General features: G+C 41.4%; 3 protein-coding genes across 9 annotated transcripts in view; 1 reads left to right on the plus strand and 2 right to left on the minus strand.

Annotated features, from left to right (window-relative positions):
• Window positions 1–2,605, plus strand: part of sdf4 (stromal cell derived factor 4) — a 5,227-nt gene extending 2,622 nt beyond the window's left edge. For both annotated transcript variants that reach the window (XM_031845833.1, XM_031845832.1), the window contains exons 5-7: window positions 58–216; window positions 947–1,122; window positions 1,247–2,605. In XM_031845833.1, the coding sequence (XP_031701693.1) occupies window positions 58–216; window positions 947–1,122; window positions 1,247–1,423 (512 nt within the window). In that variant the 3' untranslated portion in view covers window positions 1,424–2,605. The remainder of the gene's footprint in view (window positions 1–57; window positions 217–946; window positions 1,123–1,246) is intronic.
• A 653-nt stretch (window positions 2,606–3,258) lies between these two features.
• On the minus strand, window positions 3,259–14,550 carry hipk1a (homeodomain interacting protein kinase 1a). 4 transcript variants are annotated; one of them, XM_031845825.1, is made up of 16 exons: window positions 13,752–14,550; window positions 12,268–12,998; window positions 11,143–11,516; window positions 10,925–11,048; window positions 10,641–10,760; window positions 9,801–9,887; window positions 9,394–9,575; window positions 9,132–9,282; window positions 8,651–8,855; window positions 8,345–8,463; window positions 7,149–7,297; window positions 6,886–7,038; window positions 6,170–6,331; window positions 5,882–6,075; window positions 5,432–5,562; window positions 3,259–5,151 (listed from the first exon to the last, which is right to left on the minus strand). In XM_031845825.1, the coding sequence occupies exons 1-16, from the start codon at window positions 13,789–13,791 to the stop codon at window positions 4,732–4,734; spliced, it is 3,342 nt and encodes a 1,113-aa protein (XP_031701685.1). In that variant the 5' UTR covers window positions 13,792–14,550; the 3' UTR covers window positions 3,259–4,731. The 4 variants fall into 4 exon arrangements, with proteins under 4 accessions (XP_031701685.1, XP_031701686.1, XP_031701684.1 ...); XM_031845826.1 differs by having other exon boundaries at window positions 3,259–5,145; window positions 7,149–7,300; XM_031845824.1 differs by having other exon boundaries at window positions 7,149–7,300.
• Window positions 14,551–14,642: 92 nt separating this feature from the next.
• Window positions 14,643–26,807, minus strand: part of acap3a (ArfGAP with coiled-coil, ankyrin repeat and PH domains 3a) — a 63,344-nt gene continuing 51,179 nt past the window's right edge. Inside the window, exons 13-25 of one of the 3 annotated variants that reach the window (XM_031845829.1) lie at window positions 26,531–26,631; window positions 25,941–26,052; window positions 25,424–25,632; window positions 23,855–23,924; window positions 23,579–23,673; window positions 23,272–23,489; window positions 22,257–22,343; window positions 21,943–22,041; window positions 21,604–21,830; window positions 20,963–21,072; window positions 20,119–20,229; window positions 19,964–20,025; window positions 14,643–15,705 (exon numbers count right to left, since the gene is read on the minus strand). In XM_031845829.1, coding sequence (XP_031701689.1) covers window positions 15,599–15,705; window positions 19,964–20,025; window positions 20,119–20,229; window positions 20,963–21,072; window positions 21,604–21,830; window positions 21,943–22,041; window positions 22,257–22,343; window positions 23,272–23,489; window positions 23,579–23,673; window positions 23,855–23,924; window positions 25,424–25,632; window positions 25,941–26,052; window positions 26,531–26,631 — 1,608 coding nt within the window. In that variant the 3' untranslated portion in view covers window positions 14,643–15,598. Of the gene's footprint in view, window positions 15,706–19,963; window positions 20,026–20,118; window positions 20,230–20,962; window positions 21,073–21,603; window positions 21,831–21,942; window positions 22,042–22,256; window positions 22,347–23,271; window positions 23,490–23,578; window positions 23,674–23,854; window positions 23,925–25,423; window positions 25,633–25,940; window positions 26,053–26,530; window positions 26,632–26,807 lie in introns of all 3 variants that reach the window. The other 2 variants (XM_031845830.1, XM_031845828.1) reach the window with 2 other exon arrangements.

Below are 26,807 nucleotides of genomic sequence, written 5' to 3' on the forward strand. Positions count from 1 at the left end.
TTTTAAGAATATATCCCAGAATATGTGCCGCAATTTGAAAGTTTGTCATCGTTGCAGCCCAGGAGGTTCTGGAAAGCTTGAAGGACCGCTGGTTTCAGGCCGACAACCCTCCATCTGACCAGCTGCTGAATGAGCAGGAGTTCCTGTCTTTCCTTCACCCGGAGCACAGCAAAGGAATGCTCAAATACATGGTCAAGGAGATTGTGCGCGACTTGGGTACATTTTGCTTCCCCAATACCTGAATCATGAGCATCATTGTCGAACATTTGTCAATTATTTTTTTAAGACAACCTTGACATGTTGCACCTTTTTTAGGTTGATAAGGAGAACTTGTTAGCAAACTGCAGCTTATTTACACATCAATATCAAAAAGGCATATTAGCTCAGTCTTTTATCATAGTTAGCTCATTTCTCAGGGGAAAATCTGCCTCTTAAGCTGCTAAATTCTCCACTCTGTAGACGTGCTAGTCTCAAACTTCAGTCTGTCTGAAGCATGTTGCTGAGTAGGTAATGCTCAGTGGGCTTTTAGAGCTTTTTCGCTAAAAATAGCTGCTGCTGTAAATGATGCTGATGAGAGCAGAATTGAGAGAGAGTGAATTGAAACGGCTGTAAAACCAAAACAGTTATTTTGTCAATTGATAATGTAAAAATATTGTTTATAGCAGCTTTATTATAGGATATTTCAGATGGCACTTATGTGTTTTCATTGTGAAATATTTGTCTTCTGGGGAAATCTTTTTCTCAACCTCATGAGGTTTGAAGCCAATGTCTGTAAATGTAACTCTGGGTAACCCTGTTAAGCTCTCTCTCCCAAGTTATCTCATCTGTTTATGTAATAAATAGAACAGTGGATCTGTTTTTGTGAATATGCATTGTTCTGTGATGGGGCGCATTAAGAACATGTGTTTTACAGATGCAGGGTTAAATGTTGTTGCTTTGCTTGTAGACCAGGATGGTGATAAGAAATTGACACTGTCGGAGTTCATCTCTCTACCCGTGGGCACCGTGGAGAACCAGCAGGCTCAGGACATCGATGACGACTGGGTTCTAGAGAGGAGGAAGGAGTTTGAAGACGTCATCGATTCCAACCGTGATGGCATTATAACCATGGAGGAACTGGAGGTGAGTCTTGTTTGTAAAGTATAAGCCACCCCTTTTCATAAATGCAAATAATCATTTTTTGAATGAGCTATTCAATTTAAATTTGATCACCACTGACTTTCTTTTCTTCTTGTGTGGCGTACAGGAGTACATGGACCCGATGAACGAGCACAACGCTCTGAACGAGGCCAAGCAGATGATCGCCGTCGCCGATGAAAACCAGAACCACAGTTTGGAGCTGGACGAGATTCTCAAGTACAGCCAATACTTCACGGGCAGCAAGCTCATGGATTACGCCCGAAATGTTCACGAGGAGTTCTGAGGGACACACTTTCCCTCTCGGCAAAGCGGGGCGACTTCCTACATCTGCTTCAGGGACAAGCTAGACGAGGGAGGGGGAGGGGGGGGCTACTGATAGAAGGTTCTAGTGTGCAATTCTGTGTTTAAGTCTCAACGGCCTGTTTCACTGCTGACTCCAATTAAAGCATCCTTCCTTCCTTCAGCGCTGGACTGTCTGCCCGCCATCAGAGTTATTAACATGGTCTGCCTTCTGTGTGCCGTTGGACTTTTTAAATGTTGGGCTCCAAATGTTTCTGTGTGATATTGTGAAATGTGTGTGTATATGAGGAATTTTAACCCTGACTAGATATTGTCGTTAGTGGTGAGAGAGACTGTGCAGCTAGGCGATCTCTCTTTTTAGCTGGCGGTTCTGTATACAGTGTAAATATTCATTGTGCCATACCGATGCCTCTGGCAAGAGAGAAAAGATATATAATGCTGCGACAAGGAAAAGCCCTTTTATAGAGATATTATATGGTGGCGCACACCAAAATTAGCCTAAATTGATTTAGTCATTAGTGACGTACAATCCCACTAGTTTCTGTTAGAGATAGTATCCGTCCTACTTACAACAGGGTAAAAACAATAAAGTAGAAGCGTATCTTTTAAACACTGCCTCAATAACGGACAGTGATACTTCTTGACACAAACTTCCATTAATAATTTATTGTCACTGTATTATATGAGACATTTTGACTTCTTGAAGGAAAAGTACAGGTGTCAACATAATTAGAGTCACGTTTGTGTCGGGTCAGAATGTCTCCTGTATGTAAAGGCCTATTGTTTGGAACTTGACTAAACGCAATCTAATGATGTGGATAAAGAGCAATTTATTTATTTGACCTGTATGATTTGGATCAGCTGCATCTTTAAACATCTCTAGTTTTTGGTTCATTGCTGTAAGAGGGTGATCTTTGTTTGTGTGATGGCTCACTCTTCATTATATTTAACTAAGCTAAATTTGGAACGCTTTTGTTTCATCCTTTCATTTTCACTTGTTTGCAAATGCATGGACGGACGATGGCGTTACATTCCCTACATTTGTGGACTGTTTGGATCCTGCTACAGGTGTGGATTGTAAGATAAGATTTACGATAACAATGTGACACAGCTTTATCAAATGTACTGCAAATGTACTGGTAATAAATATTTCTTATCAATTAAATGGCACCTGGGTTTCTTTAGTGTTCTAGTTATTTTCAGGGATGCAAATAACGATTACTTCTATTACAGATTAATCACAAAATATAAAGGATTTGGGAAAAATGACCGCCACAATTCTGTTTTGTCCGTACAAATAGATATTTTGTTTATTATCATATTGGTGAAAAAAGTGCTCTGGACATATATTAGATTGTGCTTTTGTTGATTTTATTTGAAATGATACTTCAATGAGTATTAAACTAAATTGTGCAACAGTTGATTTAGAAGCTGCAATCTCAAGTTGATCGACAAATTAATCGGCAAATATACAATAGATTAATTTCCAAGCAAAACTGCCAAATATTATCTGCAACCAGCTAATGTTTGACATTGGCTTCTGAGAATGTGAGTACTTTCTGTATTATATCATTAAACACTGGATATCTTAGGGTTTTGGGCTGATGGGGGAAATAAACAAGTTATTTGTAGACATCACCGTGTTTGTTGTTTTCTGGCGTTCTTTAGACCTAAGGATTCATCAATGATAAAAATGACGTTAGGTACGGCCCCGAATCTGAATCAACTCTGAAACAATGATCCTGAATTCAGCATTTAATTTGGACGTTTGTGTAATTTGAGAAGATTCTTCCGTTTCAAGCATCAATGAGTCCAAAATTGTGTTTTGAGAGGATTTTTATTGCGCATATACGGTTTAAGGTTCATAGTGTGTTCTATGCGGCACTTCACATCACAGCAGGCTTGTAAGAAAAACCACCGTATCAGCAAACCAATGATTTGTATAGTAGCGGTTACATACTGAACATCAATTCATATTTTTATAAATTATCTTTTGTCAGATTTGATTATTCACAATTCAAATGCATAACTGTGAATTTTACAATTGCATTCTAAATGGCTTTGACATGATAGTGTGATACCCAATCAGATTTCTATGTGCACGCTTTTACTTCACAGACATCACGTCACAAGACAAGAGCTTTTACACTTTCCCCAAATCATTTGTGTGTTTGTTGTACAAATTTGACACAACATTGATAATCCATCATCTGCGAGCGACACTTCAAATCAGTGGAGCTGCAGTTTTTTTTTTTTTTTTTACAAACCTCTCCTGAATGCTACACCAAGTCAGACACATGCAACCGTAAGAATAAAAAACACGACGGTCCCCTCTAAATACCATCCTACTCTATGCTGAACTGTACTGCATCAATGGACATACGGCACATGTAAATATAATAGGTCAATGGCCAGCACGAAAACAGAGCGAACATGGGAAACAGTTGAAGAACACAAGGACACATTATTATACACAGCAGAACTTACTTTCTTTTTTTTTTTTTAAACAGATAACACGCACACACACACACACACACACACACATAGTAGATTCATAAATTAAACATACAACATCTCACTTATCACAATGTGCTGACATATTAAAGTTTAAAATGACAAAATAAATTGACTTAAGTAAGGCGATTGTGTATATGTCAATGCAACTTTTACGCAATTAGTTCATAATTCTGACAACGATGATAATAATAACAATAATAATAATAATAATAGAGATCAGCATAACAGTTAGTCAAGTTCCAGTTTCTCCTCAATACTAATTTTTCAAATACAATAAAATAAAAAATAAATAAAAATCAACTTAACGTTGCAGTCTGTAAGTAGTAGAATTTTCAGCTTTATGTTGGTCCCTTCAATTTGGGGAGCATGTATGAAAAAGGCTGAGATTCCGACGTGTTTCATCTGATGTGGATGTAAACGTGCTTAAATTAAAGCTGAAAGTCCGCACTTTAAACCCCATACTGTTCAAAATGTGCTGTACTGGAGCACAGAACCAACACTACAATAAATGTGTCACTTTGTAGACACTTACAGACTGCTCTGTTTGTTGCTGTATGCGACACAAAAAAACTCCAAAGTTGGAATGGATATTTAAAAAAAGACGACCATGATTGAAATATAAATCCATGATTATTTTATGAAAAATAATCACTGAAAGTTGTAAAAATAAGCACAGTAAAGGAAAGTTAAAAGTCTAATCACAGCCGCCCGTGATGAGCTTGTGCTCGTCTCTAGTCTCGGTCTTCATTTGGTCGACATCCAGCGCTTTAGTCTTTACAGGTAGGGATACTGGTTCAGTTTTCGTTGGTAAGTAGCAGCGTGGTGGAAAGGCTGCCCTCCCAGCTGCTGCTGCTGCTGCTGCTGCTGCTGTTGGTGGTTGCCGTACTGTCCCGGAGCAGACCCTCCCAAGGCCAAGCTGCCGTTCTTTTGGAGCAGCGCCAGGGAAGAGTAAGCTCCGCTCGTCCTGCTATGGCGGGATGAGCCACCTTGCATCTGGTCCACGGCTTGGGACACAGAGGCCAGCGCGGCAGATGCCGGGTAGGCGTACAAGTTTGGGGTTGAGCTGAAGAGGGTGTTCTCGTGAAGCCGGTAGGATGAGTGGGACGAGACGGGAGGAGGGTATGTGGGCTGCCGCCTTAGGGAACTACTGCTTCCTGTTTGATCGTGGGATGACGACAACACAGACTGCTGTACCTGAAACAACAGAGAGGGTCATACATACCCACACACAGAGTGGGCAGTCGTGGACAATGGAATTTTTAGATCTCAACAACCCCACAGCACGTCTTATGCCGGCACAGAGGAATAATAAAACGCGGTAGTCAGGCTGGAGAGTAGTAGTAAACAGAATCAACAGTGATGTGACAGGCTGAGCAGTAATGTATATACATAATGAGAACAGATTGTAGGCAGAACCAGACTCTTTCTGGGTTTAACTTGTTGCGCAGACATAAGCAACATTTGATGCCGTTACCTGACTCAGATTCAGAGGCTGAGACCTGCTGGATGCGGCCCGTTGATGGCGATCAGCGTTGGAATCTCCTGCCCGACTGGACTGCTGAGTCGATCCTTTCTTGGATTTTCCAGAGCCACTTATAGCTTGATCTGCGAGTGCAAAACCAGACAGAATATTGTGAGCACTAAGAAGAAAATGGATCAGTTCAACCTGTCAATCTTAAAGCCTTTACACACCGGTGGCATATTGTTTTCTTTCTTCGAGTGATTCATTTGCATTTCGATATAATTGTTACAAACTATTGTTGTTGTCACGAGTATTTTAACTTTGGTGTTGTTTATTTGTCACACCCCCACTGTGCAAAGGCCTTAAGAGCTGTGCTGATAATTTAGTGCATGGATCCACATCTAGTTATTTCAAACAAAATAAATGTATATGAAGACTAGAGGATCTCTGCCCCTGGAGGACCTGGAGCTGCCGGGGCTTTGTGGGTTGTGCTCTCCCCCGGCTGGCTCTTCACAGAGGGCATGATGATGGCCAAAGACTTGGTGGGCTGTGAGGTCGTCTTGGGGCTCAGGGGGCTGCTGTTGGAGGAGTCGGAGTCATGGGAGTCGTGCACGGTCACACAGCTGATCACGTTGGTCCTCTGGCTTGTTCCAGAGCTACAGGAGAGAAGAAGAGAGGCAGTAAAATTAACAAAAACAAAAAGCTATCTCTGTGAAAATTCTAATTCCACAAAAATGGAAATGAGCTCACCAGGCGGCAGGGAACTTCCTGTCATCGTCGTCTTCTGAGTCGCTGTGGATGGTGATGATGCTGACAGCAGGGCTCGGTGTGTCCGAGATGACGATGGGCTGAGACTGGTCGCCAGCAAAAGCAGAAGTGTTGTGGACCACAGTGGTGGCCGACGACACAAGCCTGGAGGGGAAGAAGATGCTCCATCACGCTCTTATTGCAAATGCTGAATCTATTTGAACATTTTAGGCAGCAGAGGTAACCTGCCACCTATTTCTGTTGCTTTTAATTTTCTTTACAGCTTGTGCTTGCCTAAAATAGCCCTTCATTTTAATATCAAATAATCATACATTCTTCTATCCTTATTAAATAAAGTAGACACTGCTGGAGCACATAAAAGGATCACATTACGTTACATTAATTCGGCAGAGGCTAAGGTTCTGTTATTCTGTTATTCTATATTTTTGTTATTGTCAAAAAATATCATGCAAAGACCAAAACCAACAATGTGTTAGTCCGTCCCTCAATACATTCCAACATCCCAATTGTTAGTAGATCAATTCAATGTTAGTTTTGGTGCAGCCATGGGAAAGACTACCTGAAAGTTTTCAGGTAGGTTAAAGCGTCAATGAAAATCGCTGGAGCCCTACTGTCTTCGAACAAGTGGTCAGGAGAAGCCAGGGATCACCGCAATTTATAGAAGACCCACCTCCCCCCCTGAGATTCTGAGAGGATACCTGGCTTTGCTCTCTGCATGTCGAGCCTTTGACCTCTTTCCCTGTTGGGATCTGGAGTGAGCGGCCCCCGAGTTGTGGCCTTGGGAGGCAGCGTGACGGCCAACACCAGAGTCCTGCTGGCTGAGGCCGTCGTATTGGCTTCCATGACGACCCCTGTGAAAAGGAGGGACATGCTTGCACTTACATTTTAAACTTTCCATTTCATCGTAATAATAGACTGACCTGTGAAGCTATGACACAGAGTCCTGTCAGACTTAACTCACCTCCAGCCAGAAGCTTGTTGACTGTCGGGTATCGGGGCTCCCATGGATGACTCAGGCACCACGGCCTGCCCAGGGTTGTGGATGGCCATGCCTGGCATCTGCTGCCATGTGGAAGGGATGAGAATCTGCTGTGTGCCTGCTGGCCAGCCCTGCTGTATGCAAACACATACATACACTTAAATCATAAAATATTGCATTTCAAAAACCTTAAACCTCAGCAGTGACACATTAAGAAGAGAACAAAGTGCAGTGTCTTGGAGAGTCACACTGAAATAAAATGCATGATGAGCACATGCAGTTTGTAGACAAACACCAGCATTCCCATCTCTGTCCCGCACCAGGACATCCAGCAGACCCTAACACCACCATCTCAATCATGTTTCCAGACTTATTCCATTTACATTATATTTCTTTACAAAAAGAAATATTGTCAGAAGATTCTAAAGCTTTATAAACACAGCAGTGTGCATTGCTGTCTGTCGGTGTGTCTTTCTTTAATCTTCCACTAGGAGGCACAAAAGTTCAGCCAAATTAACTTGGCAATAATCTGTTAAAGGGACAGTGTGTAGGATTTGGTGGCATGTGGCGGTGTGGTTGTAGATTGCAACCAATTTAATACCCCTCCACTCACTCCTCCCTTTCCAAGACTGCGGTAACGTGAGCCGCCGAGTGCAAAACCGTGGTAACGGCGTTCTCCTGATGGAAACCCTGCAGCCAACTGGCAACAGGACCGAGCCTAAAGGCGACATTCCCGCCACTGAGGCATACAGGTCGCCTATCAGCTGGGCGGCGAGGGAGGCCTGGGAGGAGGTGTTATGACATTTAAACAGACTGAGACAACACATTTGAAGCTGTTCAATTTTGTATCGAATCCTAAAAAAAGAGGGAGTCCTGGCTTTGGATCAAGAGTTTTCAGTTACACACCAGAACAGGAATACTGGTCTTCGTAATCATTGTGAGAGGCTTTAAAGGTGGTTGCCAGGTTGGCACAAGCAACTAGCTTTTGGTTGAAAATATGGGTGCCTTTTTTAATCTCCTTATATTTTGAGTAATTAAGATACTATGTAGTTAAACGTATCGCTTGTCTAGCCCAGTGTAATAAATGTACATTCCACCACTGACATGGTCAATACTGGAATCAGATTCAATAAAACTCCAGTGAAGCCCAACCCTAGTGGTCATGAAGTGGTTCCTACCTGAGCCAGCATGCCGGGCTGGATGTGAAGAGACTGGGACGACTGGTTCTGAGGAACTAAGGGTACAGAGTTGTCCATCCTCACTGGATAACCAGAGGGCTTATTGGATGTCTGAAGACCTGCAAGGAAAAGATGGAGGACGAGAAAACATAGAATAAAATAAATTTAGGATTATGAAGTTGGCTGCAAAAAAAAGCTAAATATCCATAAAAGGTTTATTTCCTTTAGTGGCTGGTTGGTCAAATCATTAGTCAATAAGATTTATTTTCATTGAAGCACGATGACACTAACATCGGGCTTTCTTACCCTGGATGGTGGGAGGGCAAACTATGAGTGTTTGCTGGAAGGGCTCAGTCTGGGCGCAGAGCTGCGCGGGTCTGGTCTGCAGTGGTACCCCCTGCTGGGTTAGGCCAGGGATGTTTATGGTGGCCTGCTGGTAGAGGCCAGGCTGGTAGTTCAGCAACGGGACGTTACTGCTGAGGGACAGGGACTGGCCTCCCGTTGAGGCCATCTGCAAGATAATGTATCACAACATGCAGAAAACATGGTAGCATGGTGCAGTACCAGAGAAACAAGAAGCATTAATGGTACAATTTCAGAAATTTTAAGTAAAAATGGAAATGCTTGTCTTTGGAAACTCACACTGTCACAAGAAGAAACGGATAAATCAGATTTTATGCGGTCATCACTTTACAAAGCTACTGACATAAACTGCAACACGTGACAAGTGGATCAACAAGAATAACTTAATGAAGACCACGATGAGGCAGATCAAAGATATTCTCACCTGGTTGTGCTGGTTTAGTTGGCTACTGAAGGTGACAGTGAGGTTGGTGGCTGCACTTGGGGTATTGTTGCTGGCAAACATATTTTTGCCATTCTCAAAGGCGGAGCATCTGCGTTTGCATATATCTATATTTTGAAAGCAGGACTTCACACTGTAAAATTAGAAAAATCGTTAAAAAAGGAACAAAGATGGAATACTGAAAACTAACTGTGATGCTAAACCGCAGCCACCACAATCATTACTGTCTCAGTCCTGAACTCACTGTGAGCTGTGAGGGAAGTGCAGCAGGTGTGTCATGGTGACAAAGGGGTGGTTCAGCGTCTTAATGGGCGTGATCCGTTTGTCTGCGTCTAGCGTCAGCATCTTCTTCAGCAGGTCTATGAACTCCCGCCGGTCAGCCTTCTCTGCCAAGATGTCCGTCCCCTCCAGGTTTGTCATGTTCACCTGCAGAACGACAGGAAGTCTGGGTTTGTCAAACTGCATCCTGGTACACCCAACGACATCACATCAAAATGTATCCAACAGTAGAAGTGCACACTGACACGCCCATGACTTATTTGCCTATACACACAGTTGTCCCACCTTGTAGCCCTTTAAATTACCAGATCTACCAACAATATTACTGTAAACTGCAGGAGCTTATCTGAAATGAAACGGCTCCGTCCTCACCTGCATCATATCATCTAGACAGTTGAAGATGTATTTCCTTGCCTCCTTTGACTTGATGCCCATCTCTGCCTCGTGCTCTGCAGGTGTCTGCAGAAAAATAATTACAGCAAAGCCTCAGTATACATACGACCGCATGTTAGGGCCACTGCAGATAAAAAAGAAATAAGAGATGCAGCGATTGCAATTTCCTTGGCCCATCTATTTTTTCGATTTGTTGAACGTCTGATCTGCCGATTCAGATTGTTTTTGGAAAGACTATAATTGACAGCAAAGCTCCAGGCCTTTTTCACCACCGTCTTAAAAGATCATTTGAATCATCCCAAAGTCAGAAATTCTAAATGTTATCTTTTTACTTTGTTATTGTCATCGAAACACTTGAATGATTAGGATTTAAACTATTGTATTTTTATTTTTTTTTTAAATACTTGCTTTGAATCTTGGCCGATCTGCTGAAAAACTTCCGGTTTCAGTAGCCAATCGATCTATGCAGGGTCATATTTAGAGAATAAAATTAACGTAAAGTTGACAATAAAATTTGTGAGTTTTTGACAAAGTTTTTGACAATAAAAAGGAACTACATTGCTTCACTTTGCAAGGTTCATCAACCTCATCACACCGTTAACACACCGCCGTTAACCGTGTAATATGCCTAGAATGGAAAACCTAATCTAATTATATTTTGCAATCAATAATATATATATATACTGTATATATATATATATATATATATATACACACACACACATATATAATGATTTGTATTGGCCCTAATTTGTCAACGTACTACAGACTGTATATATGCTTGATGATAGAAACGTCCATCTCTGTGGAGTCACGTACTTTGAGTCTCCAGAGCGGGTAGCTCGAGTCGGGGCCTCTGTTGAAAAAGCGGCTGGTCTTGGTTCCGGCACTCAGCAGGTACTCTGCAGGAAGGCCCTGGGTCTGGGAAATGTAACGGATCTGAGAGAGACAATAGAAAAGAAACAAGTCAGTTGATGTCCTGAGACAGCATGTGACCTATACTTTATACAGTTATCATCATGAGAGCCGATTGTGTCAGCCACAATGATGATATATGATTGACGCTTTAGAGTAGATATATTTGTGAGCGTGCTGTCGCTGACCTGATCATACTCTGAGGCACCAGGATAAAGGGGCCATCCCAGAAACAGCTCAGCAATGACACATCCCAACGACCACATGTCGATCGCCTCACAGAAAGGAAGGCCCAGAATGATCTCCGGAGCTCTGCAAGCACATCATAACATACAAACGACAGGATCACAACAAGCCGTTTACATATTCAAAGCTCTTACTTTACAGTTGATGCAGACGTACTCACCTGTAGTATCGTGACTGCAGGTAGGTGGAGCAAACCGCTTTGGACACGTGGCTGGCGGAGCCAAAATCAATGACTTTCACTCTGTACGGCTGCCTCAAAGGGTCTACTAACATGATGTTTTCAGGCTTCAGGTCGGCGTGGATCAAACCCAGGCTCTTGAGCTTCATCAGTGCCGTGGCGACCTGTTGCAGGATCGGCCGTATGCACTTGAGCAGCAGCGGACTGAACTTGCTGTGCTTCAGGAAGTCGTAAAGGTTCTGCTCCAGCATCTCAAACACAAGGCACGTGTGGTTCTTGTGCTGGAAACACTCGTATGAGCGGACAAAGTTGAACTCATCGGCATTCTCTGTGCTCAGCCTGCTTAGGATACTCACCTACAGGGAGGAAGATGAAGATAGTGTGTTCATTAATTGATAAATAATGAAGAAAACACCACTAACTTCTATTTAGAATAATAATTTTCCTGGTAGAATTATCTGTTTTGGAACTGCAGCTCTCATAATGCTGTGGGCGATGCCAGCAAAAAGCAGCAGAAGCAAATTTATCTTGATTACAAGTCTCTTTTTAAATGTCCCTCATATTAACATCCAAGTGGTAAGTACAACTGGGAAACACATACATCCAATAAGGATGTTCTTGAAAACAAAACAAAACATGGACGCCTCAAATCCAGCAAAAAACATGTAATTAAACCCAAATTCGATGGACATGATGTTGAATTGTCGATACACAGATTAACTATATAATCATGCAACTGTCTTGATGACTTGGACGCTCGCAAATATTTCCCATCTCCACCACATATGACGTGAACTGCTAGCTGCGGGCCGGACCATGAGCCCAATTGTTTTTTAGCCTTTATTTGTTTACATTTTGGAAATTTTCCCCATTAAAAGTCATGCTGTGTTAGCAGTTCCTGTTTGCAGTGTACTTGTGGATGTTCTGACAACCACTACTGGATAAATCTGATTTGAAATTCGAAACTTGATAATTATCAGACTTGATAAAGATCCGAATTTCTGTGATTTTCAGAGCAGGTTCATGGCTGCTGAGGGTAAAAGAGTGAGATCAGCTTTCTGTCTGTCCACCTTGGAGTTTTTATTCCTCTCAAAACAACATACTCACTTCAATTTGACCTTGCCGAGCATAAGAAGGATGGTTCTTCAAGATCTTAATGGCCACTATCTCATTTGTTCCCCGCTTCCAGCATTTTGCCACCTGGCCAAAGGTGCCGCGTCCCAGGAACTCGAGCACCTCGTAGCTGTTGGACATTGAGCACAGAATCTCATGCTGGACCAGCTGGTAGTCTCCCTCGCTGTGGGAGTTGCTGCTCTTTGTGGTAGAAGTGGAATGTGCTATGGACTGAGCTGTGGCGGTTCCCCCTCCTCCACCACCAGTGCGGTTTGAGACCACGGGGGCTGAGAGCTCCTCCAGGATCTGGACGCTGTCGCTGCTGTCCACCTCCTCGCTCTTCCGCTTCAAGCTGTACTGCTTGTGGTAGAGGTCGCACGGCTGGGAGGAGGACTCTGCATCCTTGACGCGACGGCTGGAGGAGGACGATGAGGAAGAGGAAGGTCCGCGAACGTTGCCCGTGCTGTCTGCCGCCCGCACCACCGTCTGCTCCCTGGAGCCGGCTGTCGGTGGGTGCACCTGGTTGGAGTTGTACACTGGGTTGAAGTTGGAGCCAGAAGCAGAGGGTGCAGCTCCCTGGGTGGGGCTCTGCTGGTAGTAAGCATTGTCTCCCAGCTGGTTGGACACGTCCCAGGCGGTGTTCTCAACTTTGAGCCTCTTTGAACGAGAGCAGGCACTGGAGGACACGGAGGGAGAGGAGAACACCTGGAGCTGCGACGCCATGTCTGCAGATTAAAGATCAGCCGCAACCATCACCATGACATCTAAAAAAACAGACAGACAAGACGTTGACATGGGTGGACTTAAGAGGACTTAAGAGTTACTGAAGATGATGCAAACAAGAGATGAGATGGATCTAGACCTGCAACAATTAAGTTGAATAATCGAGTTGTCAATCGACAGAAAATCAATCAGTAGTTCTAAGAAAGAAAAGTAGTTCTATTCTAATGCACTTGTTTTGAATATCCGTTCATACATTTTCTCTGTGTGTAGCATGGAGGGGGCTGCAACTACATTACATTGTGCAATCCTGTATTACATAGTAACAATTTGATTATTATTCTTTTGAGGTAAAAACTATTTGAAATAATACATTTGGTGTCCTAATTAAACTGATTATGTTTAAAATAGCCATTTTGGAAGAAAACACATAGCTATAACAGCTATTTCTAACCTTTCGAAGAGTAGAACATTGTGGAGCCAGATTCACTAATTAAGTAATTGATTAATCAATTAACTAGTGTCTCAGCTCTAGACTAATGACCCTTATCTCTCGAGCCGAAAAACACACCACTGTGTCGGTTCATTGATACGTGTCCTTCCACCTTGTCTACCTGCTATATGGCCCACCTTGATCACACATTAGGGTCAAGGTTTTTGCTTTTGGCCCCTGTCCCTTCAAGTGTCCCTGAACGCCACAGGTAACTGCAGTCCGGCATGGTAGTACCGACGCTTTGCCGATTCACCAGTGACAATACCTGTATTTGATGAGTGAACACACCGACGCCGATCTGACATCTAAGGCCTCATCATCACCATCATCATGTCCTCACCGGGCTCTGTGTGCTGCTGCAGCGGATCAGCTGGAGCCGTTAGCCGCCTGCTGCAGCAGGATGGACGAGGGCTGAGCTAACAAGCGAGCTATCCGAGTCACATCTGACTCGAAGTCGCAAGTCACATCGCGTGTCAAGCGAGCAAAATGTGCACCATGTCACTGGAAATGTCAGATAGCATCATAATGAGCACTTTCGCCTCTACAGGGCTCCATCTTCACCACGGTCTGTCCGCTCGCCGCCGAGACGACGTAACGGCGAGACGACACGGACGTCGACGGACGCGGTGATAGAGCCAAAGATCGTCTATTATTCACTCCATGTTTCGCTCATCACTTAAACACTGGAGCACCGTTTAAATCTATTTTAAGAAAAGGGGAATCAGCTGAGTCAGTAGATGAGGCTGTTGTGGAATCAAGTTGCTACATTTGTTACAAGTACGTGCAATTTTTAGGTACTTTGTGGTAATTTAACAAGTAGGATATTTCCATTCCATTCCATTGTAGTATCAGTTATTGCATTAATCCTGCATCTATTCTATCTCGGGGTTTTACAGAGCGAACAAAAACCGAACATAGCGTGATTTCTACATGGTTTATGATGGATGGTTATGATGTATACAAATACAATGTTTATTTTAAAACACTAGTTGTTTATATATGACCAACTAGTGTTTTACATCTCGTGCAGGAAGACAGGGTTTTTTTGACTTACTTGATCTGATCTTTTAACACTGGTGGGCGCTGTTGTTTAAGCTACATGGAGATGTGATGTAGATATGAGGCAAAACTTAACAGAGAACTCTTACTGCATGTGTGAAAACACAGACAATGTTTTATTTTTCATCTGCATCCCTGTTCATTCAGATATATTAGCATTTTGTTGCCTCTACAGCATGTATACAGTAACATAAGCACTGCATTTCATAGTGGTAATGCAAAGTGCATTTAAACAAAACATTATGAAGACTAGACCAGCATAGTCGATGCAAAAAAAACACGAAAATAACTGAAATAAACTGCTCATCATGAGAAATAACACTCTGATTTCAAGGTTGTGGATGATGATGAGTAACAATGATATGACACTCCATACAGCGTAGCTGAATTCAAGTTTAGGTATGAAATATAATGGGAATAAATGCATGCATTACACACACACACACACACACACACACACACACACACACACACACACACAGAAGAGTGTATTTATATATAATAATAAAAAACTCCTTCAAATGAATCAGACATGTTGATCAGATAATGAAACCGATGCAGCAAACAAATTACTTATCCCAAAAAACAAACGAACAAAGAAAATAAACAACACAAGTGCTTGGCATTTTATCCAAAAGGTTCCATTCAACACTGTATAAAAGCAATGCTATATTTATTTAAAAAAAAACATTTAAGAGGACAAGACCAGCAAATCCTCATTTCAAAATAAAAGGTTGATCTAAAAACAGCACAAGACTCTTGCAGATATAATGCAGCTATTGTAAAAAAAGAATGATAATGAATAACAGCATACAAAATTGCAATAGTTTCTTCAATTAAATGCACTTTAGAGGTGGATTTTTTTCTGTGGAATAAAACAGAAAACTTATTATTTTGAAATATGATTCTTTTTCTATCAGGTAGGTTTAATTGTGATGTTGAACTGCAACCCCAAATGTGACTATATATATATATATATATATATATATGGAAAGTGGCTGTTGCACTTTTCAAGTACACAATCTTGCTCCTCTCCAGACACTTCTTGGCGGACTACCTGAAAGAGTGTCGGAAATGCACACTCCTTCGTTTCAGCTTCTCCGGGTTGTGGGATGCCATGTGGGAAAATTCTCGGAATATGTCAAGGTATGTGGCGTCTCCTGATGAAGAAAAAAAAAAAGGAAAAATATTAATGCCACCACTTGAGCAAAACATCCTTTTATATAAAAGGTATGAATACAAGCAACAGAAAGCAGAGGAGTTAAGAAAAAGCCTCATGCATGAAAGGAAGGGTAACAAAAAAAAAAAAAGGGCTGAGGCACCATGAAGCTTTCCTCTTTCAACTTTCCAAATTCTGAGCCTTTACTTTTCTCGTGGCCATGGTACCCTGGCATAACAAAAGCAGTTGAAACCTTTTGTGTCCCATGAGAGCTTCCAGGCTTGGCTAATTAAAAAAAAAGGGGAATGAACATTCCTTGCTTTCCCTGTTTCTGTGATGTGCGAGTGTGAGAAAGAGAAGGAGAGAGCACTGAGTAAAAGCCTTATAACGGATAGATATGGCTTCTAACACTTTATTTTAACTTTGTATAAAACCTTATAATGTAGTTGAAAGTAAGAGTAATTTTAAAGTATTTATTAACGTATTTGTCAACAACTATAATGTCTCCTGTGAATCATGTGTAACAGGCGAAAGATTCTATTTTGTAATATTAATATGAATCTGAAAATGAACTAGTAACTAAACTTCTCCCCAACAAATGTAGTGGAATAAAAAAAGTACATTTGCCTCTGAAATGTAGTGGAGTTGAAGTATAAATATAATGCACTTAATGGAAATACTCAAATTCTAGAAACTCAAAATTGTACAAAAGTACAGTACTTGAGTAAATGTATCAAGTGACTTTCCACCAAGTAGGCTACATTTATTGTATTGTACTTACTCTGAGTTTTGAAGTACCTGTCTTTTACTTGAGTATTTCCATTCCATGCTACTTCTATTTCAGAGGCAAATACTGTAGTTTTTAATCCACTGCATTTCTCTCTCAAAGTAACTCATTTAGGTCTATGAGTAACGATTAATCTGCCATTTAGTTTTCAGATTAATTGTCTTGTAATGTCCGAAAAATGTGAAAAAATATGATAGGTGGAGTTATTACAGTTAATAAAAATGATAATAAAAATGTTCTTATAACTACTAACAACATTGTGTGTTACAAACCATGTATTAATATCTGTATACTGCTTGTAACTGCTTAAAAACCCATATGTTAATCTCCCTATGCATATACAAAGTCATTCATATTCTAGTTTAGGCAATACAGGTTATCATGTCATGCTATGAAAATGAGGTATTTGATCCATTATTAGTGCACCAGCAGTGCGTGATATTCAAAGTTTGTTAATGCTGTTAGATGTGGTGAAAGGCTGTCAAAGCAAAGAAGAAAGAAGCAAAGGGAGAGGTTAGCTTTTAGTCACATCTTTAATTTATTTACATTTCAGAAGACACTGGGAGGAGTTATTGAACGAAAAAAAGGGAGTCAAAACCAAACATAGGTAGCAGTTAGTGTTAATATGCACAGGTATATTCAGAGGCACAGTATTAAAAGAAATTGTACAGTTAACAGTCAGAGACAGACAAAAATACAAGAAAGTTAAAAATGTCATGTTAGAAGCAAGCAGTTAAAGTGTTAATAGTTTTTAGTTTATACACAAAACAGTCAACAGACACATCATACTGTACAACACATAATCCTTCAATGGCTTGATGCAAATCATTGTTTGGTCAGTGATGACATCATCTCGTAAAATCTGCTTCCTGTTTCTGTAAACTACCACAAAAAGTACTGCACACAATAAGAAAAGGCTGCTTTTTCAAAGTGCTTTGAATCTATCACCGAGGAGCAAGAAGGGGGAGTGAGCTGCTCTTTCTGTTATCTTATCCTATGTCAGTTTTGAGAAACCGTTAAGGTGGGTCTGGAAAATTAGTAAGGATTGTACATTATCTATCACAACCAAACTCTTGCTGGCACTCTGAAAAACTGTCTGTGGTCTTTGGTTTAAACTAAACCCCAACAGTCCATAGCATCTGTCAAAGACAAGCAACATCTTTGGGAAAAATATTTTTCTTTCGGCTAATTTTGCCTCAGATAACGTGAAAAACGCAGCAGTCAGTCTCATACGGGGCCGCTCAATGCTATAACCAACAGTTTCTGGATCACTGCCATTTACTGTGCGCTACCAAGAGAGTCAAACATAAAGCACTCATCAGACCTGACGTCCTTTTAGGGCATAAACGGCATCATTAAATACAGTTTTGGGCAGCGGCCAGGCAGCCATTTTCATTGTCATCAAGCTTTTTGCACTAAGCAGCCAATGGAAGACAGTGGGAGATGGGTGTTCAGTCTGTCATTTCTGTCATGGATGTCATTCCATGCACTGTTGTCATGTTTTCTCAGTATATAACATGGATATCAACATTGTTCAACAATAATAAATGTCAAATATTCACATACACTGGGCACAGAAGAAACAAAAAGAAACAGGGCTGAAGAAGACCTGGCAACAGCCACCCATGCACTATAAACAAAGAACAAATCTAATATCGGCCTAGTCGTCATACATTAGAATACCATAAATAAACATTTTAACATACAAATACTGTATGTACGTACATAATACATCTTGGGTTATTGTGATTTCTCAAAAAATGTCCATCTTCTACTGCAGTTTTTACTGCAGAATTACTCCAAGAGATTATATAACATGACACTTTGGAGAACTGGCTCTCTTTCTCATAATGAGAATATAATACTGGCGCTATGTGTGTGTGAGTGCTCGGCAAATAAAATATAACAAAATATATCCAGCTTAAAAAAATATCATCTGCATTGTTGTTAAACATAATACAAAAAATACAGATTATCTGTACTGAAATAATCATTGCACTATTGCTCTGGACGGTTCTTCGTAATTAAAAACAAAAGCATTAAAACTTATGTTGAAAAAGAAAAATTAAAAAGAAGGGAAGGTACTGCGACATAAGAGCAAAAACTAAATTTAAATCACTGTTGGTAAGAAAAAGTGCATAATTTTGCTTTTAATTAAACATACGTCTTCTGTGATCATTTACTCTCAGTCACAGTTATCGCAGCTTCACAGTTTCCCCTTTACGACTCTCACAATGACAACACAAGAGCTCCACCGCCGTTAAATCTGACGTGCACGGACAACAGATCCTCAGGTTATTAGAAAAGAGCAGTCGGCTCAAATGTAATTGACCATGAACAGGAAAGTTGAATTGGCTGCACCACCCTGTACAAGACAATTTGGCATTATTCACCCGACTCATCTGTGCTACGAATACTGTGGAGAGTTACCAAGTAGGACGAGCCGCTGGTTCCGGAAGTAATAATCCCCATTCTGTATTCCCATCTCAAAGTTTTCTTTACGCAATATCTCCCTTAAGGTTAGTAATGGTTCGTTTTTTTCCTACCCGTTGTCACAGAAGAAGAAAAAAAGTAACTAATTAAAGCTGAATTAAAGCTCAGTGATTGGATGTTTCTTTCTGAAATGCACTTTGGGACTCGTAGTAAACGTCGACCCACAACGTTTTCATTTACACAGGCTTGTATCTTCAACTTTTAATTCAGTTTTTAAATCTTCTGTACTGATTTAACAAGGAGAGTTTCATGCCGATCCAAGCCGTAGAAAAGGTAAAATAACATCGACTATGGGGAAAAATGAAGGGGACTTTTACTTCCGGAACAGTGCTCGGAATAACGCTTTTCAAATTATCACTACGATAACAACTCAGTCTCACGATGAACTTAAATGCAGAATTGTTAGGACAAATGAGCTGTGGCTGGTCTTTGGTTCAGAGCACCCTGTACCCTCGAAAACCTCCAAATAAAAAGGGCAACGTTGTTCCTAAATACTCTGCTGGTGCTTTTATCGGGGGTCTATTGATTGCTTCACAATAGTGCTGCTGGATAATCTATGAAATAAAAGAGTGGCTAACCCTTCAGTGGCAGTGACTCCTCAACTGTGCTGTGATTGGACTGACTAAGCTCATCATCAGTGGGTAAAATCTGACATCATTAAAGGAGGTTAATACTGAGTTATTGTGTGATCCTGAGTGAGTAGCTGACTGCTTTAGTCTCAAGTCAGCAGACTGTGCTGGGGAGATTCATTATTCTGATCTAGAGAAGAAGTCATTCCGGTGGTGAGAAAACAAGTGGAGGAAAGCAGTTTGAAGCCCTCCGACTCGTCTCTATCGGTCAGTCATATGTCTACTGGCACCCCCTGCACTGGTTTTACACTGTATTTTAAACTTCTAGCACTCTGCTATATTGAGACAGATAAACTCCTGAATGCATCTCTTATACTGTTGCTCAGTAGGGCTGCTGGTTGGGTATTGACCTGGCTGTCCAAAGGGTCCCTCCGACTCCCGCATCTCCTCATTCATCCTGGCCAGACGCAGCCTTTGGGAAAGAAGGAAAGGGGGTTTAAAATTCATCAAAGATGGAGAGATGATAAAATAATGTATGGAAAGTATGTACATTAAATGAACATACAGTGTGACTATATCTGCATTGGCTTGCTGCACAGCTATACTCAAAGGGTCCTGGCCGTCCGCATCCCCGTCGTTCTGTGTAGCTCCCCGTTTCAGGAATAAACACACCTGCCTGAAAACACCAGAGAAACAAAGATCAATTACAGCAAACGCATATCCAATCAGATTCAAAGGTCTGTGCTTCATACTTCTGGCTCACTGACAAAGAAGAGGCAGCTGCAGAAATTGGGCCTCATGCAAGAAAAATGTATTCTCATTCTAAATCTCTCAAACTTTTATTTTTGTGCGGTCGGGTGCACAAAACTCATTTAACTGCACAAACTGGTCCGTAAATCACTGCATTCAACCTGATGAATGTCAGCTGTTAAAGAAATGAGTATCGATGAATACAAGAAGTACAAAATGAATAATCAGAGGTATATAAAACAGAAATAGCCATAGAAGTAAGAGAATTACAAATAGAAAAGAGCAACTAAAGTCATGGTTACAAAGCAGAGTGGGATTAGTAGCAGCAAAGCAGCAAGTTAACTTGGTATATGTAAACTAAGCAAATTTAAATTCCATATTAATTTAGATTAAAGGCATTATAATTAAGTAAAGCAAGAATTTCCCCCTGGTGACGTGAGGCAGACTATCTGTTCATGACTCGTGTGACAGGTCTGGACCACTTGTGTATTTCAGTCATAACGAAGAGAAGATTTTAAGTACGAGAACATTGGTGAATGCCACAACTTCGTACGAGTGGTTCTTTGCATGAAGTCCATTGTGCCTTCAACAAAGCACGTTTTATGGAAATAGAAACTATGCGAGAGGTGGTTACAGCTACTTTCTGCCTCGTGACTCACCCCGTGTGTCCCAGATATGTGGCATGATGCAGGGGGCCCCTCCCTCTCGCATCCCTTTGGTTGACGTCAGCAGCGTTCTGGAGCAGAAACTCGCAGGCGATCAACGAACCCTAAATAAAAAACAACATGACAATTGATTTTGGCAGAAAAGGTTAATTAAGAAATATATATTCTCACATTCCCAGCTGCAGTTCACGTACAGTTGATTATGTGAAACAATTTATCTTTTTGATTTATTCCACTTCATAGCCCTTCATTTCAAACATAGAACTTGCCTATAATATCTTGTCTATGTGAGTGAGGATCTGTGGCAGATTACGACTGACTCTCTCCAACCACAGCATGAACAAAAGTTTCAACCAACAGTAGCATTTCTCATGTGTTTCATGTCGCTGAAACAGAAGCAGAAACATTGATTTTCTTCTTGCTGCTCTCTGACAGTTTTGAAAGTATTATTAGGCGTTGGAAATAAATGTCTTTGGCATCCATACAGATGAGGAGCCAAAGTCTAAATACAGTCCTCATTGGCAATCAGCCCAGAAAACGCAAAATGTATACATTTGTCATTCATGAATGAGAGTCAATCAGATGATGCTTCCTGCGTGACTCATTTCTGGCACCGCTCACTTCGACTGACTCACCCCGATCACGGCCTGTATGAGGGGCGTCTTTCCTTCGTCCTCATCGTTGACCAAATTGACATCTGCCCCGTGGGCTAGTGCTTCAGCCATGACAGGCAGGTTGCGGGCTTTCGAGGCCTTGCAGAGCAGCGCTCCGGGATGAAGGTCCCTCATGTCCTCCGGGTCTGATGTCTCCGGCTCGACTTCCAACTCGGCTTCACCGCTCGAGTCCTCCGACACCTCGCACTCTGAGGACAGGGTAAAGAGATGGAGAACTTGAGTCATGTGACATTTATTTCCCACTGTGCTGTACATAACACCCAAGGGACCATCTGCTACTCGTTCCTCCACTGGACTTACCCTCTGTGACGCTGTCCACCACAGAACCAAACACCAGGATGTCCGTGCTGCCATCTGTGCTGCCTCCTAACCCGCTGTCACTGCTTAGGCCTGCCGGACCGGGAGATGCCAGAGCATGGACACATTAGTTACCGCTGTCTCTTTCTGGCTCATCAGTATTGTTTAAAAAGGCACAGAATACTGCAAAACAGAGACTTGACCCAAGCATCTCACAGTCTGTAATGAAAATCTTGAGTGTTTTGGAGTTGCCTGTGAACAGTGAATACATTGCCAGTTTGTTTTTTTGGGAAAAGAAAAAATAGTGAGCCGCTTACTTCGAGGTCCAGATCCTGTGTCAAAGTAGGAGAAGAGAGAGTCCAGCTCATCAGGACAAAACAGGGAGTCTCGTCTGAACTTAGCAGCTGCTGTGAGACAAACACAGGTGACTGGTGAGAACACCAAAGAGAAGGTATTTTGACTAATATATTGGAGCACAGTTGTTGGACCATTATTAACACATAGCCCTAGTTTGTGCCTCTCATTTATCAACATTACATTGAAGTCAAAGCGTTAGACTTCCTCTTTCCTTGCTGTGAAGGTTTGTCCACAAATAGTCTGAGTCGTAGTGTAGCTTTAGATTCAGTAAGTTACACCGTGGGTTGTTACATTTTGGTAAATTGGCTTAGAAGTATGCTGAATTAGCTATCAGCAGTCCCTATTTAGAACGTACTCATGCATGTACAGACATCTCACACTGGATCACTTTGATAGTGAACAAAAGTTAAAAAAGTGATAATTCTCAGGCAAGTGGTGCAGTTACAAGTATCGCCTTTCTTTGCAGATTTATGGACATTTACTCATGATGGACTTCAGGGATAATGATCGATATCTATCACGTCTGTGTGTTCAGATTTGACCACATCATGTCTAAAAGAAGGAGTATTATGTGTCAAACAAGCATTTGATATCCTCCCTGAGCTGTGTGACACCGCCTCTGCTGGCCGTCAAAAAACTGGCCAAATAAGCATATTAAACTACAATAACTAACTTCCTGTTGTTGTCAGAACATCTGCATGCATCCGACTCTTTCAACTTATCTTTGCTCTATTTAAAGTCTTTCCATCCCTAAATCCCATGCAACTAACAGTTGTAAAATTCTGATCTATACCAATAAAGCTGACATTACATTTTTTTAATTTGGCTCGTGTTATACAAATTGAGCAAGGAGATACAGCATTTCTGGCTAGAAAACTCAGGTGCTTAGGGCTGTGAGTAAGGCTTAGAGTTTAAATGAACCACATCACCAGAGAGCTCCATCCCATGAGTCTAGACAGAGATCCACTGAAGTACCTGAGGAGAGGGTGGACGGGGAGATGGTTCCGGGCTCTTGCCGGTACCTTCGTCGTGTTTTAGGTACCATGGTGGCACTGTTGTGTCTCCGACACTTCTTCACACTCCACCGCCGCTCCGACTTCCTCTCTCCATTGATGAGTATCTCTGTGGAGCCCAGCTTCTTCAGGAATTTCTTTTCCACGTACTTTGCCTTAATCCAAGCCTCCTTCTCCTGCCTGCGATAGACCACATAACATACGAGAGACTTGTAGTGCTTAAAAGTAACAGATTTAATTTGATTTAGCCATATTTAATGAATTCCTACCTTGAACTGGACGGTAATGGTTTCTTTAGACCTTGTTCTTGGTATGAGCCTTCATAGATGTGGTTAATGACGCTGTTTCCAAGCTCGCACATTAACTACAAAGCAAAGACAAAGAGACATGACATCAATGGTTTCCACTGAGACTGGACATTTTGGGAAATATCCTTATTCACCTTTCTCTTTTTTGCTGAGAGTTAGATTTTTTGCTTCCAGTCTGTATGCTAAGCTAACTGTAGCTTTATAACCAAATACGGGCACAGCTGAAACGAACTGTACCTTTAATAATTCTGGTTCCCATGAGTCCAGTGTGAGCGAGCGAACCTTCGAACAGTGAACTCCGAGACTCCTGCAACGACAACAAAAATAAATATTAAAAATAAAACATTTTCTGTAGTCAAACAATTCAGAGGTGAGAGGGAAATAATTGTACTTTGTTGTAACTATAAGGCAACAGATGGCAGCCAGCACAAAGAAGACAAGAGTAGCTGATATTCTTTGAACAGGAGAGAAGATTTCCAAATGAATCATACACTATGGTGTGTTGTATGGTGACCTGCTGGTCTGAATAGCTGCAATGATCTAACATCATTAGAGGGAAATGAGAGGAGCTCCTAATGTCATGCAAATCACCAAGTTCCACTGATGCAACTGTCTGGTTCCCAGGCAACAGTGGCACACTAGAAAATAACAAAAACCACCGAAACTGTGTTTCTCCTCTTTGTTGCCCTGCATTGTAACAAGATGTCCGAACTCACTGAGAGGATGAGCCCCGAAAGGGAACATGAATATTCAACAAGCGAGGACGGACACACACACACACACACACACACACACACACACACACACACACACACACACACACACACACACACACACACAGGGATGACGTTTGTCTTTACATCAGCAGTGATACTTGCAACTTCAAAATAAGACACACAACTCCTGAGGGGTATTTTTTTTCCATCCGGGAGCTTGAAAACAAATGAGTGTGACGTAAGCGAACATGAGATCTGGTTGAGGATGTTCAGCAGGATCTGATGCTGAATTAAACTATTCAGTGGCTTGTTCACTGTGTGTGTGTGTGTGTCTCAACTCTGCAGTTCGTCTTTATCTTCTCACTTCACTTCCCTCAGTGAAAACTCTCAATCAAAGCCTGATCCAATAAGCAGTGTTCCGCACTTTAATCCCCTCAGGAGTGTATGTGTGTGTGTGTGTGTGTGGCAGAACGTGCATGGAGACTTTAACAGCACAATGTAAGGCCAAAGTAACAGACAGTTGGCACCACTTCCTGCCTTCGGTGCCAGTACCCACACAGAAACATTGGCAGTGGTGGAAGATGTATTCAGATATTTTATTTAAAGTCCCCTACATGCTGGTCTTTGCTTCTTTTTTTTTTTACTTAACTTTAATGTTTTTGCTTCCCTGTACAAATTTACTGATGCATGTTCGACACTTGAAGATGTTTTTTGGAAACAATAGCAGAAAATTCATGGCACCAGCTCACTTTGATTAAAACAGGCTGATATTTCATCGCCACGATCGCAGACTTAAAGCACTCAAATTACAAAATGAGAAACTGAAATTGCATGGTGAAAATAAAGATTATTTTAGGTTTGCAGTTTGTAAAATGTTAATCGACAAAGTTACTCCAGCAATCAGATAAACGTGGTGGAGTACAAGTATAAAGCAGCAGAAAATGGAAACACTCAAGTGAGGTACAAGAACCTCAAAAGTGTATTTACGTGCAGTTTAGCTAATCTTAGGCTCATTTGCCAAAATCCAGATTGCTCTTGCATTATTTTTTACAGTAATCTGAAAGATACAAATGTTTTTTCTAGACTCTACCTGTGGATGCCAGAGCACTCGATACACAGCAGGATGCCCAGGTTGATTGAGGCCCAGCGAGGGTCGGCCTGGCCACAGTCACAGCACTGCTCGTTCCCCGGCAGACACTGGATCCGCTGCAGGATGGTCTCCCCTCGCACGATGCGCTCCCGCGGCTCGCTGGCCGAATCGATACTGCTGGTGGATGGAGAGGCCGTTCTGTCCAGATGCTAAACATAAACATAAAACATTGGGATCACAAAGATGTGTTCAGATAACTTAACATTACCAGTTTCACACGGTTACAATAAGCTATTACAAATAAAAGTCCTGCATAATCCATAAAACCGCAAATTCTGTCGTTTTTACACGTTTTGTATGGATTAGATACAACATGTCAATTAGTCAGCTTTCAACATGTTCAATACATGTTTATTTATGTATTTTACTTTCCACCACTGTAACAATGCAATAAAATGTCATAAACAGGCTTTAAAACGCATTTCTACATGCTTTATGACCCAGACCTGTGCCTTACCTCTATATAGTACGTGTCTGGGCTTTCTCTGTAGGCCGACGCAATGCTAGCTTGAACTGCCTGAATCCACGCTTGTCTTAGCTTCTCAGACTCAGCCTGAAGCATACAGCTCCTGTAAAACAGACAAATCAAAGTAGTGGTATAAATCATAATGTACCATCTGTACAGATCTGCATAATCTAGTGTGAAATGCTAAACAAACAATGTATGTATGTATACATTCATCTGCATATTCATAGATTTCACATATATTCATCTTTTTAGAACGACAATAAAACGACTACAACAATAACTAACTATATAGAACTGTGCTTGTACAGCATAACCCAAAAAGAAGTGCTGCGATGAACAAAAAGAACAGATGCGTGTTTGAATGTTAGTTAGCATGCATACATTTGCTAATCAGCGCTAAATACAAACTACAGAGTCTGATGGAAATGTCATTAGTTGTGCAGGTATTTGAAGAAACCTTTGACCTGATGAAGATACTCGATGAAAAGTGAAAGGATCAATGCAGATATTAGAAAGTCGCCCTCTGAGGAAAATTAATTTCTGTTTTTATGTTAATCCATCTAATAGTTAAGTCTTACTTGGAAGGGGACACGACCTCGAAGCAGAACCTCCTCTCGATGTCCTCACACGGTTTAACAGAGCACAGCCGGAGGTCTTCCACCACCACCGTCAGGGAATCCTGCAAAAACACAAAGAACTTATCTTTTCTCTGCTTATAATAAAAAACAAAACCTAAACACCACAAAAACATAAACCTTTAACTCCTCCTGGCAATTGAAAGCCTCAGATTGTGTGACCATTAGATATTTACAACCAAGCAACACTGTGTGCTCCAGATTAAGTACTCAGATATCA

This window comes from Anarrhichthys ocellatus, unplaced genomic scaffold (assembly GCF_004355925.1).
Source record: "Anarrhichthys ocellatus isolate YVR2014 unplaced genomic scaffold, GSC_Weel_1.0 scaffold5, whole genome shotgun sequence".
NCBI classification, from domain to species: Eukaryota; Metazoa; Chordata; class Actinopteri; order Perciformes; family Anarhichadidae; genus Anarrhichthys; species Anarrhichthys ocellatus.

Excerpts from the sequence above, each read along its gene's own strand:
- hipk1a (XM_031845824.1), bottom strand. The coding sequence starts at position 13,791 with ATGTCAGATCGGCGTCGGTGTGTTCACTCATCAAATACAG. Across the intron at positions 11,517-12,267 it reads CTCGGCAAGGTCAAATTGAA|GTGAGTATCCTAAGCAGGCT; the intron begins GTGAGTATGTTG and ends TCCTCCCTGTAG. Across the intron at positions 9,888-10,640 it reads ACCCGCTCTGGAGACTCAAA|ACACCTGCAGAGCACGAGGC; the intron begins GTACGTGACTCC and ends ATTTTTCTGCAG.